The 15,231-nt window shown below is 34.8% G+C and overlaps 2 protein-coding genes across 11 annotated transcripts; one reads left to right on the top strand and one right to left on the bottom strand.

The window, feature by feature from the left end:
• Window positions 1-454: 454 nt before the first annotated feature.
• LOC150035100 (cytosolic endo-beta-N-acetylglucosaminidase 1-like) lies at window positions 455-8,180 on the top strand. 10 transcript variants are annotated; one of them, XM_090315385.1, is made up of 13 exons: window positions 455-820; window positions 1,091-1,150; window positions 1,241-1,508; window positions 2,427-2,561; window positions 2,980-3,089; window positions 3,169-3,280; window positions 3,397-3,504; window positions 4,539-4,651; window positions 5,509-5,590; window positions 6,157-6,237; window positions 6,410-6,465; window positions 6,648-6,780; window positions 6,870-7,892. In XM_090315385.1, exons 2-13 carry the CDS (start codon window positions 1,122-1,124, stop codon window positions 7,572-7,574), a joined length of 1,932 nt encoding a protein of 643 aa, XP_090171511.1. In that variant the 5' UTR covers window positions 455-820; window positions 1,091-1,121; the 3' UTR covers window positions 7,575-7,892. The 10 variants fall into 10 exon arrangements, with proteins under 10 accessions (XP_090171511.1, XP_090171507.1, XP_090171509.1 ...); XM_090315384.1 differs by having other exon boundaries at window positions 512-861; XM_090315388.1 differs by having other exon boundaries at window positions 698-820; window positions 1,097-1,150.
• Window positions 8,181-10,721: 2,541 nt separating this feature from the next.
• On the bottom strand, window positions 10,722-14,656 carry LOC150035101 (uncharacterized). The gene is made up of 6 exons (XM_090315226.1): window positions 14,603-14,656; window positions 13,282-13,545; window positions 12,623-12,769; window positions 12,274-12,532; window positions 11,936-12,126; window positions 10,722-11,078 (listed from the first exon to the last, which is right to left on the bottom strand). Exons 1-6 carry the CDS (start codon window positions 14,654-14,656, stop codon window positions 10,722-10,724), a joined length of 1,272 nt encoding a protein of 423 aa, XP_090171352.1.
• Between the last annotated feature and the right edge of the window lie 575 nt (window positions 14,657-15,231).

Genomic DNA, 15,231 nt, shown 5'->3' on the forward strand with positions numbered 1-15,231 from the left:
AAATGTAATAATATAAAACAATTTAAACCTTCAAGGATATGAAAATATCCTGCTAATTTATTAAGAATATGTATAAAATTATGAAAAATAATTAAAAGATTAGAATAAATTTGAAATTTGGTTAAATAAAATGATATTTGATAATTTATGGAAATTTAAAATATAAAATTTGGTAGAAAAATTTGGATATTTGAGATTAATTCGAGGAGTGGTTAAACATAATCTAAGTTAATAATAAAATATATAAATTAGGTTAAGTACATGATGAAAATCAAGAGGGCAGTTAAAAATCAGCAATTATCCTTAATATATTTAGACATTTGTGATCATATACATGTCATATGAGTTATCATAAATCTAATTATTGGTTGATTTCGACATTTTTCAAAGGAAACACTAAATTTGGTCATATGCTCCATTTTTTGTTTGTTCCTATTCGTAACAATTACCCGTCAGACTTGGAACATCACAAAAACACACAATTAATCTCCATGCTCATTTTATTTTAGAAAGAAAAAAACAAAAGAAAAATCCGTCTGTCAAGAGAGAGCAGTTCCTTCCCTAACCTTGCTCTTCTTTTTCGCAAAACCCCCATTTTCCCCATCACTTTCTTGATAGTTCTTCCCATTCCATTTCGATCGAAGGGTCCACCAGCTTCAACAATGGCAGCAACTGAAGATAGAAGTCACCATCGAAACGCCAGGATCTTCTTCCTTTTACACAAGGGAATAACTAAAAGGAAAAAGGAATCAATGACTCTTCATTTGCATAATCCGTCTGCCTGTTCCCCAGAGCGATTCCTTCCCATCCTTTAAATCAGGTACTCTTCCCGATTTGGGCAATTAAGAGCAGTGGAGAAAGGTTAGATACTCAATCGAATCTGCTTTTATATGGAGATTTCCAGTGTTCTTTCATTATCTATTGAAATTTTTGGCTTTATCTCATGCTGTGTAGTGTTCGTTATTTGTTTATTCAAACTGAGAGTCAAATCTTCGTCTCTGTTTACATCATTACTTGTTGCTTATGATGCTTTTCTGCTCCTATATAAATCGGCATTCCTAAACCTTGTTAGAACCATTCGCTTTCATAGTTGCAGAATACTTCCGTCTTTTTTCTTCACAATGGCCCAGCAGAGCTCTGTCCAAACAAGGTCGGAACCTCCTTCTCCTCCATTTGACCCAACTGTGCCCTCTATTCCTATTGCTTACCCTATTAAAACACTCGATGACCTGGAGTCCAGGGCCTACTTCAATTCATTTCACTACCCATTTAATATATCCACGGTTCCTCTTCAGCCCGCGCCATTGCCCGACAGGCGTAGGATTCTTGTTTGCCATGATATGGCTGGTGGATATATAGACGATAAATGGGTTCAGGGTGGAACTAATCCAGATGCTTATGCAATATGGCATTGGTATTTGATCGATGTTTTTGTGTACTTCTCGCATGATTTGGTCACGCTTCCCCCTCCATGTTGGACAAATACTGCTCACAGGCACGGTGTTAAGGTACCTACTCACTTCACTCATCGGTTTTACTGCTCCATACTTCTTTGTTTTCTTACTATTGTTATTAGTTAAAAGGTTGGATTGTGCCTGATCTAGCCTACTGTAGTTTGCCTGCAAATTTTTATAATGTTATGAAATGAATTCTCGGCTCATTTGTTGTGACCATACATTTTAAATAACGATGTATATTATAGACATATCTGGAAGCGATTTTTAAATGGCTAAAAATACATTTTTCATATTCGAAATCACTCCCAAATGTGACCATAACCATTAAAATAAATGTTTGATTTTATATCTTAAATGTGGTTTTTATATAATCAAAATTGATTTTGAGTAATTAGAAATATGTTTTGGAGTGATTTTGAGTATGAGAAAAGTGATTTTAGCCATTTCAAATTCAATCCCAAACACTACCCACATCTCCTTAAAAATAGCACACATTGGTTTTCTGCATCTTTCCTAAGGAATTTACTGGTAAATCATGCATTATCAATCTTGAACAATCATTTGACATCATTTTTTATATAAATCAAATAAAAAGATGAGCAAATAAAACATTGATGAAAATGATTGAATTAGTAGAGATTTGTCCTTTTTTTTTTTTTCCTTTCACTGTAATAATGACGTGTTAGTTAAAATATTATAAATATAAATGTAATTAAAAGAACATATATTTTGAATTGTGGATGTTTTCCAAATTTTCTTAGAAAGCTTTATGACTTGATGTTATTGCGAGAAATTAACTTAGACCACATTTTGCATCGTATAATTCATATCCAGTCGGTAATTTATAGATATGTATATAGCTACCTGTGAACAAGGGCTAGTTACTAAGTGGGCTTGTGATTGCATCATTATGACTAAAACGAGTGGTTTTTTAGTATGTACAAATTAAAAGTGGTATCGAATCTATAGGTGCTAGGGACATTCATTCTGGAAGGAGGGGGAACAGATGTTCGGGATACCTTGCTTTCTTCAAAGGATTCTGCTGAAATGTATGCAGAGCGCTTAACCGAGCTTGCTATTGCGTTGGGATTTGATGGATGGCTGGTATTGCTTAAAGTTTTCCTACCTAGATTGCATTTCTTGTAACTTCATTGAAATGTGCATATGAATCCTATATCTTATTAGGTGTAAGTACTTCTTCACAACATATTTTTTCTTCTGTTCTCCTTTTCTGAATTTTATAAGCTTGCATGTATTTATGCACAATCAAGATTTGAATTTTGGATGAGCTTGAAAGCTATATAAATATGCTAATCATTGTCGGGTATAGGAAACATTGTATTTTTTTAAGTTACATCTATAAGATCTTTCTAGAAAATCCAAATAGTTGAACCTTAATCACGGGAAACAAAAGTAATTCTTATGTTAAATAAATAAATTATATTAGTTTGAAATTTGAATGATGTGAACTGATTCTTGATTTTTTATAGTTGTTTCTTCTCATTAAAGTTTGTTGTTGCAGATGAATATGGAAATCTCTATGAGTCTTCAGCAAGTTACTCATTTGAAAGAATTTGTGAGCCATTTAACCCAGTCTATGCATTCTAAGCTACCTGGGTCTTTAGTTATATGGTAAGTCTATGATATGTTACATTCTTAATTATTTGCGTTCTGAGCTTATGAAATCTATTAACTGTTTACTTGTGGACAGGTATGACAGTGTTACAGTGGATGGTTACCTTTACTGGCAAAATGAATTGAATGAGAAAAATAAACCTTTCTTTGATATCTCGGATGGAATATTCGTAAACTACAATTGGAATGTAAGAAATAAAGTTCTTTCATATCTAATAAGAAGTGTTAGTTATCATCTCATTTTTATATTCCATTGAAAAGATAACATCAGTGATTAGACAAAAACGTTCATTTGTCATCTTAGGAAGGCACTCCTGAAAAATCTGCTGTTGTTGCTGGAGAGAGAAAGCATGATGTGTACATGGGCATTGATGTTTTCGGGAGGGGTACCTTTGGTGGTGGAGGATGGGATGTAAGCCTACTAACCCTATGAGGTGTATTGAGTATTGTCATGTGTTATCACTAGTCAACAAGCATCATAGTTAGCATAATTTGGAGACCTTTATAGTTAAATATATGATAATTGGTTACATAATTCTGTTATCAAGGTAAACCCTTATATGTTTGTCCATGTAGCCTTTACACATTACCTTTTCAACTTTCAAGTATAAAAGAATGTCGTGTTACTTTTTTTTTGAAAAGGAAACATGACTTTTCATTGATAAAATGAAAAGCAACTAATGCTCAAGGATACAATAACCTTCAAGAGGAAAGAGAATATGTGAGCAAACAAAATGAAAAGAAATACTAAGAATGTCGTTCAATGTTATAAAAAGCTGAAGGTGGCCTTGAGGCTTTTCCTCATGAAAAGGTGAGGCATAAACCTTGATGCGGTACGAGGCGTAAGCCTTAAATAATGAATTAAAATCTTTTTACAAATCCTAAATCTATATAACCAAATACGGCTAAACATGATAGTCATATAAAAGTATAAAAAGAAAATTCACACGCACAATTTTTACTTAAAAAAAAATTCTAAAAGAATATCTTTATCATCACTACTACTACTATTATCATTATTAAGATTGTTTTATACTATAAATTTTTGCCTTCAATGTTTTTAAAGTCACAACCGTCAAAGTAGTCCTAGTTCAAATTGCCATAAATAACTCAAACCTTAACATTTTTTAAGAACTAGGCAAATCACTATTATTTTTCTAATCGTTAGCTGAGGCATAGAGATTATAAGCCTCTATGCATTTGCAAAAAGGCACAAGCCTCTTCTATGAGAGGCGTAAGCCTCTTATTGTTCAACAAAGGCATAAGTCTCGAGACTAAAACTTAGAGCCTTGCCTCGAGGCGAGCCCCAAGGCGTAAGCCTCAATAGCTTTTTAAATCAATGTGTCGTGTTACTAGTTTTTGTCTTTTCTATGTTGAGTTCAATTATTATCCCAAGCCGAGAGTTGGTAGAATTAATTTTTCAACAAAAATATGCTTGCACTTCAGACAAATGTTGCACTGGATGTTCTGAAAAGGGATGATGTCTCGGCTGCCATATTTGCTCCTGGATGGGTGTATGAGCACGAGCAGGACACAGATTTTCAGACTGCTCAAAATAAGTAAGTTAATGATATGAAATTAATTTTTTAGGGGATCATGTCGATGTCGTAGTATTGTACTGTTATCCACCCTTTTGAAATTTCCTACAATAATTGATTTCCTCATGTTTTATAAGAACAACTTATGAATATCATGGCCAACTTGAGCATATTTTAACCTTTTAAGGGATATATCATCAGATGTTTGAATCCTTGCACCTCACATATTGTTGTACTAAAAAAAAAAAATCTGAATATCATAAAATCTTGGACATTCTCAACTCTGTTCTGAGGTTACTTTGAAGGATATCGTCCCTATGTGTTTTATCCTGGAAAATATGCTTTGCTGGTTAATGTTTCATTATATTTTACTTAACTTTTTGATATTTAGTCTGTTTTTGGACATTTAGTTGGTGTTATTAATTCTAGTTTTCCCATCAGTTTTTGGATGCTTGAAATCTATTGGCTTGCTTCCTTGCAATTATTCTTAATGTTGATATTATTATTCGCTAATTATATGACCATCAAAACTCTTCGGCGATTCTTCAATTTCAGATGTTTTGCGAAGCTAAATATTTTTATTTTTCCTTGTTTTCGAATTGTTATCATTTTGTTCTTATCAGGACCTTTTGTTTTGTTTTTGGTCTTTTTAGAGCTCTCTCTTCTTGTTTGAACTTTTCTCCTATTGCGTTGTCCCTTATTTTTAGCATTAATCTATTTTCATTTTCTTTTGAAAAGTTTCGTATCATTTTCAAAAAAAAAAAAAGAATGAATGTCTTTTGTATGATGAGTTTTCTCGGAGAGTCACCATTGATCATCTTCCTAAATATTTAATGGAGTTCAATTTTATTCAATTTTATCTACTTTGGACTTAACAGATGGTGGGGTCTTGTGAAGCAATCATGGCAAATAGTGCGAAGTTACCCAAAACTACTACCATTCTACTCAAATTTTGACCAGGTCAGAACTCTTCCAATCACGTGTTCCTGAAAAAAAAGTGCTTGAACACCAATAGTTTTTATAGTGCTGGCTATTCTTTTGTTTTCTTCAAAACTTAGTCTAGTGTAGAGTGAATGGCAGTGGAATTGCATTGGCCTAAAAGGTTAGATGTCTTGGTAGTGGGCATAAGCGCATTATCATGCTTTCATTCTTAAAACTTTAATTTAAAGGAACAAATCCTAATAAATAGATTTCAGATTTTTCATGGATAATTTCTTTGGTATCTCCAAAACACCGCTGATATATGTTTTGTTTATTTAGATCTCATATGAGCATCGGGAATTTTTATTGTCTTATTCACATGTAATCGACGTACTTTATAATTTGACATCAAATAGATTTTATATTGTTTTGAAGGCAAAGGAAATTGTTGTCGTATTGCTTGGATCAACTTCGTTGGCATCTTGTCAAAATGTCATTAATCTGACAGCTACAAATGGTTTCTTGCATGAAAGTTGGTCTGTTATTAATAGCTAGGTTATAAATATTATTGTTCAGTCAAAGTCTATCTCTTTCCACGTTTCCAGGGTCATGGTTATCATGTTTCCATGGATGGAGTAATAATATCAGATGCTTCTTGGAACAATTTATCCTGTCAAAGCTTCCAGGTAAACAATATATCTCTAGGAATTAGGATATTGAAAGGTATGCTTATCTTTAATCCTACTCTACATACATTAAATAATTTTATTACTGGCTTCTGCCCCTGAAGGCATTAAAGGAGACTTGTTATTTACCATTTTGGAATTCTCCTTTCTCAGCGTTTGTAACTTCTTGCAGCCCATACTTGAGGTAACTGATGATTCAACTTCACATTCTGTCCAAGCTTCTTCAAAGTAAGAAGAAATGCTCCTATCTATTCTCTTTTCAATGTGGAGGAGCATTGATAGTTAATAGTAACATTTGTTGGCCCTAGGATTCATTTCTTCAACCCCTTCATTTTTTTGTAATTGTTTCTTTTGTTTAATTGTAAATATAAACTCAAAGTTTCCTTAGTCTGAATTCATGGATTTGCTAGTTTTGAGGTAGCATACAATGGAGGAGGAAGCATTGCACTCAAAGGGACTCTTGAGCAAAATCGCTCCACTATAGTAAGACTCTTTCAAGGAGAGCTCACTTTAGGGGATGTTCCCTTAGAAGTCATCTATTCTGTAAGTGAACTCTATGTATTGAAGATCTAGAAATAACAGGATTCCTTGTACATTTAGTTTAACCTTGGTCCACGACTTAATTTTTGCAGTCAACGTCAAACGGGGATTCTCAACTAGGCCTTTCGTTGGAGTTATTTTCTAGCACAAATAAGATAAATGTTTTACTTACCTCCAGCAATGAAAAGCAATTCTCGACTGATTACTCTGAAGTAATTGAGACAACTCCACTTGAAGTGCCTGGACTTTCTCCTGATTGGTTCGTTCATATGAGCAAAATTCAAATGAGTGGATACAAACTGACAAATATAAATGTTGTCTGCTACAGATCAAGCTCTGAAACTCGTGCATCGAAACACAAATATAATCTATCATCTGACTTCTTTGCAGTGCTCGGTAATATCATTGTTCGGTCTATTGAGGAACCGGATCTTCCTCCTTCTAGTTCATGGCTAGTCGAAACTCCGTATGTTGCAAGGACTACAAATGTAGATGGAACAAGGACCCTTGACATTCACATTGTTTGGGAGTTGAAAGATGGCAGTAGTGATAAGGTATTTGAACGCTACAATGTGCATGTCGTGGAAGTAGCCGAAGAAGGCAACAATCCCCTTGTCAAATTACAAAATGTTTCAAAGTATCTTGGGGTGGCACATGTAAAAGCATTTTATGCCTCCAAACTTGCAATTCCTTCCGGCATCTCAGGTTTCAAATTTATAATCCAAGTTTGTGGAGTGGATGGGAGTGTCCAGAGATTGGAGGACTCTCCGTTTATCTACGTGAATGTCTCATGGTGAGTAAGTTAGGGGATGTTTTCCCCCAAGAAGTTGGAGTTCGGAGGAGTAGAATTGTGTTTGGCCTAGAAGTTCCTTCATAGCTCTTCATACTTAATATTGTATCCTTGTTCTCTTTGGTTGGTTCTTCAGTTTGGTGGGTTTTTCTCTGAAGGATCTTGGTGTTGCTTTGTAGTTTTTCTTTTCTTTTTGGTCTTTGGGTGGTTCGGTGCTTTGCGTGTGGTCCGTCCTTTCTTTCTTGGGTCTTTGTTTGGTTGGGTTCTTGTTTTTGGAGAGCTTGTTCGTCTCCTTTTGGGTTCTACGTGGATTTGTGTTTTACTGTATCTTTGTCACCTCTTCACGTTTGATTGGGGTTTGTATCCATAAATATTGTATTTCTTTATATCTATCAATACGATGTTGTTTCTGGTTAAAAAATATGCATTAAATTTCTTCAAATTAGGAGCAAAAGAATAATATGTTTCTCATACCATCAAACAATGCCAATAAATTTGTTGTTTTAAGGCAAATGATGGCAGGAACTGAAATAATTTCATTTGCAAGGTCACATAAATGTTTGGGATTAAACGGTTTTATGTATATTGAAAATTGTGCTTGTTTTTTCGTAAATTTGTAATCACGGGTAAATATTTGGATTCTTAATCAACTTTCATAGGAAAACTAAGTATTATTATTATTATTATTATTATTATTATTTAATGATTTAAATTTTAAAGCACTTCTAAATATAGACAACAAAATATAACCAATATATTAATTTTTAAAAATCAAAATCAAAATTATTATCAAATTTGGCTTAAACTTTTTGTTTTAAAATATCATTTTTGAAATGTATTGGTATAATGTCACTAAATTTAATTTAAATCGAAATATATTTTTTTATTTTTTTGCCATACTCTTACTTTATATATAGAGAGATTTTTACATAAAAATTCATCTTTAGGCTATATATTTCATGAATGTCTTTGAATTTGATTTTTTTTTTCAAAGAATACTTCTTCTGTTAATTTTGAACAATTCTACCATTTTTTCATTTATTAATATCCGTTCTTTTAATTTTCCACTTCATACTTATGAAGTTCACTTAATGTTGGAGAGGGGAGATGTATTTATTATGGAAAGAAAAATATATTTAATATAATTTTTTTTTTCTCATTTTCAATTGGAGAAAGAAAATGCATTTAAGATAATTTTTTCCATTTTAAAATGGGGAGAGAAAAAGAAAATTGACAAAAATGACCTATTTGGAGTTTGATTTTGTATTTTTGACCTATTTTTGAAAAACAAGTTTTTTTGATCCCTTGATGATGAAAATGATGTAAGCATGGAGAATATTGGTTGTACAATTACTCTTATGCCCCTTATTAAATTCTCTTTTTCAATTTCAACAACCAACATACCAAATTAATTCACAAAAAATTCTCCACCTAAAAAATTTATTCACAAAAAATTATTTTATCCAAAATCAATTGACAAAAATTCTCTACCAAATTTAATTTGTTTAATACCCCACAAAAAGTTCTCCTCACCAAATTATTTTCAGAATGATATTTATATAAAAAAAAACATGAAAAAAGAGTTAGAAGATCGTATAGCAATATGAAGAAAAGTTAGACGAATATTCACCGAAGCTTTCCATTTTGAGGTTCAGTTGTTAAGTGATCGTTTAGTTCCAGACGTTACACGATGTGAAAAAAAGTTAGACAATCGTATAGCGATGGGCACTGGTCGTTGTGATGTTGAACGCTAAACGATCGTGTACCTGCGGGAGCTAAGCGATGCGTTTTAAATGCTATACGATAGCACTACACGATCGTTTAGCTTTGGCGTAGGAACTAAACGATCGTGCACCTGCGAGAGCTTTGGTGTAGGAATAGGTGGTGCCCGGTCCCGACCAGGCCTGGTATTGGACCGGGTAGGGGGAGGGCACCGGCTAGAAAGGGGGCGTGCGTGGAAGTATTGAAAATTGGCGTAGGAACTAAACAATACATTAGATTTGCTAAACGATGACACTACGTGATCGTTTAGCTACGACGCGCACTAAACGATGCGATGAAATGCTATGCGATAGCGCTGAGCGATCGTTTAGATGTAGAGCTAAGCGATCATGGCGTGGGAACTAAACAATACGTTGGTTTTTCTAAACGATTGCACTACACGATCGTTTAGCTACGACGCGCGTTAAGCGATGCGATAAAGTGCTACGCGATAGTGCTGAGTAATCGTTTAGATGTAAAGCTAAGCGATCGTGGCGTGGGAACTAAACAATACGTTGAATTTTCTAAACAATGACACTACACGATCGTATAGATGAATTGCTAAGCGACTCGATAATGTTCAATACGATGGAGCTAAGCGACCGGTTTTCTCAAGGTCTAATCCGGTTCAGCCTCAAAGGGTTTTTGAAGCAGTTTATGCCCCTTATTAAATTCCCACTTTCAATTTCAACCACCAACCTATCAAATTAATTCATATTCTCTATCTAAAATTAATTTATCCAAAAACCATTAACCAAAAACTTTTCTCACCAAAAATTAAAAAATTCTCCACCAAATTTTTCTTTACAATCCCACAAAAAGTTCTCTTCATCAAATTGTTTCTAGAACGAAATTCGCCAAGTCCAAAACTTGTATTTCACAAAGCTGTAATTTTGTACACTCCGTCATAAGAAGGTATGTATTTCATTTTTGTATGTAGTCTCAATAGTTCACTAATTACTAGGAAAATTGACAATGTCCTACATTTGATATTTATTTATAAATTTTTGGAGGTTGAAAATGTCCTGAATTGGTATAATTTTTTCATATTTGCATACACCCGACCGGGAATTGGCGCTAATTTGCATGCGCCCGGCTGGGAATTGGCGCCAATTTGCATGCGCCAGCCGGTAATTGGTATAATTTCTTCATTTTTAACTAGAAAACCACTCCCAACTATAAACTTTAAGTATAAATTTTCATTCATCACTTCAACTATAAATTACAAAAAAGTTTACAAAGTTCTAAAACAACGCTCTATTTGCCCAGATCTGAATGGCATATTGTCTACGAAAATATTGCATTCTATCTTATGTTAAGGTATCCATTTTGGACCCTGTTATATCATATTAGAAAATTTTACATGTGAACATACCACAGTCCCACTCTTATGTTATTGAGGCACAAAAGGTTCTCGGTGTAGAGTCCAACGATCAATTAGAAGATTATGAGACTCCATTAACGCACCAACAATAAGTACACCGGGAAAGTTTTCGCACACTGATCTCATTTCACGTTCCAAGTCTACATTCGAATGTAATGCAATCAATGAATCAAACACGATTAATTCTCTGATCTGGAAGTCTGCACAAAGAAGCACCCAGTGCATCACAGAGAGGTTGAAAGGCATGTAAACAATATCGGCGTTGCTCCAAGCTACATTGTAGTCAGTGTGTTTACCATGAACGTACTTTAATACGTTTGTCGCCTTACTCCAATTGATAGTATGGCAATCGCGTCTTAGGAGGTTCTAAAGCAACGAGAAAATCAGATAATGTCAGACAATGGCCTAATATATAGCGTAACTACAATGTCAGATAACATACCGGAACTACAATGTCAGCTATAGAAAATTTTCGACGATACAAGCCTGGTTGGGCTTACATTTTCGTTTTTATAAACATAAACAATGTGTCTATTACCTGCACGATAAGAGTGTTTAAGTAAATAAGGACACATATACACACACGAGAATCTACATTAAAGGTTATATACCTCGTCATTCATCCATTGGAATGGTGTTGATAGACTATTAAACCATTTTTTTTTATCCATTTAAGCATATGCATTCCTCTGAATCATCGCAGCAGGGTCTATGTTGTATATCCACTTTTGAAATTTAATGTTAAGATCTTCAGGTATGTCAACGAGGGGATCGTACTTCTGATGCATTTTTTGCCTCTTCCCACACTTACTTGTGTCCTTCCACGATGTAGTTAATTTCCAAGAAATTTTCATCATTCAACCACCACGACCTTTTATTACATTTACATTTTTCATGTCTTGTGAACTTATGTCGATAACCTACACAATAAAATTTGTAGTGAAATTATAAGAATAGTGGTATTTGATCAACCTACACAATGATGGCTACACTTATATGCCAATTATAGAGTTATACAATCAAATAAAAAATAAAATTATTATTACAACAATAGGAGGTCATAGCATGATCATGACAAAATATCCTAACTTCCAAATTTCATACTAAATAGGAAGACATAGACGATAAGAACAGACAACAAGGATTATGAAAAAATATCCTAACTTCTGAATGACAATATTACATCAACATTTTTTGTCGTTAAATTCTCAATGAGGTCATACCTCGTCCTTCCGTCCATCAATGGCGGACCCTTCATCTACAACATCATCACCTGGAACTGCCACAGGTACAATATCACCACCTACAACATTTACAGCTCCAAGAGAATGACCATCCCTATCACCATCGTTGGCCAAAGCATGATCACTCGTACCTCTATGGTCCCCACCTCTAGTGCAGTCAACTCTTTTCCCTTTATGCATAGTTATTAATGCTTTTTAGATATATCCCTGCATGCTTAGTTATGAAGATAACATACAAGAAGCATTGTAATGGTATATCCTTACTTTTGATAATCGTCGCAAGTACTTCTTAATTTTTTTTAGGTCACGTTCCAAACTTTCCACGTGATGATCAAGACGTTTGACTAGCTTAACCAATTTGCGGTAATTCTTTCGTTTCTTCTTGGACTTCCCGTCACGTCTTTGTTGATTGTCACTGTCATCAACCTCCTCAGTGTTCGAAGGTCCAGCAACATCACCGTCATTTGTAGGTTCTGGTTGTACAGGTGGTGCAAGTGGAGGGATGGGTGGCTCTATAACACGATTTATAAACTGAATCTCTTCATCAGAAGGAATGAGTTCCAATATAATTCTCAACTACAAAAAAAATATAATCATGAATAAACAAACTAAGAAACTATAATCATCAAAATAATTCTAACCCAAAAAGATTAAGAAGAAACATACTGCATCTGACCTAAAGATTTCGTCTCTAATCACTCCATATGAAGGAGACTGTGAGCAAGACGATCTCAAAATGCGTGGTATCGCATTGTCATTCAATATGTTTGCAATGCGTCTGGATAATGATGAAATCGTTTCATATGCCCATACCTATATGAAATGTAAGTATATATCAGGGGTGTACTTTTATGAATATTCATTAAATCAAACTAATTAAATTACCTAAAAAGCATGGGGAAACCCCTAAAGACTATACGTCTGTTGTTTTCCATCTACATTGCCTTTATAAGCCTGTGCTTTTATCTTTCAATCCCTGTTTGAATCGTTTAATTGTATTGGCAAAAAATTTTCTTGCTCCAATCCTCATTACAAAATCTATTCCAATCGTCTATGATCGCTAAATTTTCAAAATCCATTTGCTTTTTCCTCTTTCTACACATCATAGCAAACTTAATACAATAAAACACTACAATTTTCACTGCATCAAAATTGTATTGAAGCTCAAGACTTGGAAAAATAGAGTCCAACTCGTATGCCTTCATGCCCTCATTATCGTTTAGATACTTAGCTCTAAGTCCAACAAAAGAATTTTCTCCCCTCACATTTCTAGTTTGATGTTTTAGTCTTGTGATTAGGTTAAACTCTACTTGGTTGAAGGATACTTTATTCCCTATAAGATTAAAGCTAATAACATCTCTCCTAGGTTCCTCTATCTCCCGAAGAAAAATATAATGAATTAGTGGTCCATTGAAGATGATGTTTGTGTTAAGGAGAGACCCAAAACATGTTTGTCTAAACATGGCTAATTGTGTCGGAGATAGTTTTTTCTTAATTTTAGGGATAACCTTTCCTATGTGGGAACAACATGAAAGGGCTACAGGAAAATGGTCATTAGGATGAACCTTCATATCTAGTTCCATTATAACCTACATTTTTCATGAATTAGATAAATTAGAAGACAACACATCATGATCGTCAATGCATACTTCAAAAAAAAAAATTATATAAATAAATAAAAAAATTGGCCCAACCCATACCCGTCCGGGTACGGGGTCGGGCGAAAAAATAGAATACCCCTGCCTGATCCAATACTCGACCGAACCGGGCGGGCCAAATTCCCGAAGCATCCCCTACACGGCCTGCCCCCTTCTACCCGGTTCCCTTCCCCCTACACGACTATCGTCTAGTGTTTGCTGTAGCTAAACGATCGTGTGGTGCCATCATTTAAAAAATCCAACATATCGTTTAGTTCCCACACCACGATCGCTTAGCTCTACATCTAAACGATCACTCAGCGCTATTGCGTAGTACATCATCGTATCGCTTAGCACGCGTCGTAGCTAAACGATCGTGTAGTGCCGTCCTTTAGTAAATCCAATGTATCGTTTAGTTCCCACGCCACGCTTAGCTCTACATCTAAACGATCGCTCAATGCTATCGCATAGCACTTCATCGCATTTCTTAGCGCGCATAGCTAAACGATCGTGTAGTGCCATCATTTAGAAAATCCAACGTATCGTTTAGTTCCCATGCCAAAATCGCTTAGCTCTACATCTAAACGATCGCTCAACATTATCACGTAGTACTTCATCGCATCGCTTAGCACGCACCGTATCTAAATGATCGTGTAGTGCCATCGTTTAGAAAATATAACGTATTGTTTAGTACTAAGCGATCATAGCTAAGCGATCGTTTAGTACTAGGCGATGGTACTAAGCGATTGTTTAGTCCCAATACTTCCACGCACGCCCTCTCTACCCAGTGCCCTCCCCCTACCCGGTCCAATATCCGGCCGAGTTGGGACCGAGCGCCACCTACTCCTACCCGATTTTGCCCCCTTCCCCCTTGTCCTTTCCTTTCTTTCCCGCCCATACCCGGTCGAAATACACATACGGCTCGACCGGTCTACCATCGGGCACAATCTTCCCCTCTTCCCCAAATCTATCCCAAAGAAATCTCAAATTTGTCTGCCCGATCACATACCCAATCATAATGGTATGAAGCCTGGCCGGGTAAGACCGATTTCCGGAAACGCATTTTAGGCTCAAACTTATTCAGAAAATGCCAAACATGATGTTTTTAGGAAAAAAATAACATTCAATATAGATCTACAATAGATTTCAAATATTCACACAAGAACACCTAACATAAACTAACACATTGAGTGAAAAAATAAAAATCCATACCTTAATTAAAAAATCCCAAATGATCTTTAATAAAAAGGAGAATGACAAGGAAATGTAGAATGTGAAGAGTGACATGGAGTGAGATTGAGGACTTTTGAAATGGAGAAGAGTGAAAATGGAAAAGAAAGTGAGGGTTTGGAGGGTTTGAGTGAGTTTTGAAATGTGAAGGGTATTAGAGTAATTTTCATTCATTGTCAACATTGTGGAAGTAAAAAAACCATACTTTTTAAAAATGGTCCAAAAGTCAAAATCAAAACTTGAAAAATGTTATTTTTGTCAATTACCCGAGAGAAAATACATTTAATATGATTTTATTTTCCATTTCATTTTCCATGTTTGATTTTTTTTAGAGGTTTCTCCCGACGCCATTTCTCACTAAGAGGTTGCTCCTGATGCTATTTCTCACCAAGAACTACTAGCTGGTGG

This window comes from Benincasa hispida, chromosome 7, assembly GCF_027475165.1.
Source record: "Benincasa hispida cultivar pf3 chromosome 7, pf3_genome.v1.1, whole genome shotgun sequence".
NCBI classification, from domain to species: Eukaryota; Viridiplantae; Streptophyta; class Magnoliopsida; order Cucurbitales; family Cucurbitaceae; genus Benincasa; species Benincasa hispida.

What these genes read in the sequence shown, in the direction of transcription:
- LOC150035100 (XM_090315378.1), top strand. Translation starts at nt 891, where the DNA reads ATGGAGATTTCCAGTGTTCTTTCATTATCTATTGAAATTTTTGGCTTT. An exon ending in TGGGATTTGATGGATGGCTG is followed by an intron (nt 2,562 to 2,979) that starts GTATTGCTTAAA and finishes TTGTTGTTGCAG; the next exon opens with ATGAATATGGAAATCTCTAT. An exon ending in TTTCAGACTGCTCAAAATAA is followed by an intron (nt 4,652 to 5,508) that starts GTAAGTTAATGA and finishes TGGACTTAACAG; the next exon opens with ATGGTGGGGTCTTGTGAAGC.
- LOC150035101 (XM_090315226.1), bottom strand. Translation starts at nt 14,656, where the DNA reads ATGCGTTTCCGGAAATCGGTCTTACCCGGCCAGGCTTCATACCATTAT. An exon ending in CTTCATACCATTATGATTGG is followed by an intron (nt 13,546 to 14,602) that starts GTATGTGATCGG and finishes TGAAAAATGTAG; the next exon opens with GTTATAATGGAACTAGATAT. An exon ending in TTGATGGACGGAAGGACGAG is followed by an intron (nt 11,079 to 11,935) that starts GTATGACCTCAT and finishes TCGTTGCTTTAG; the next exon opens with AACCTCCTAAGACGCGATTG.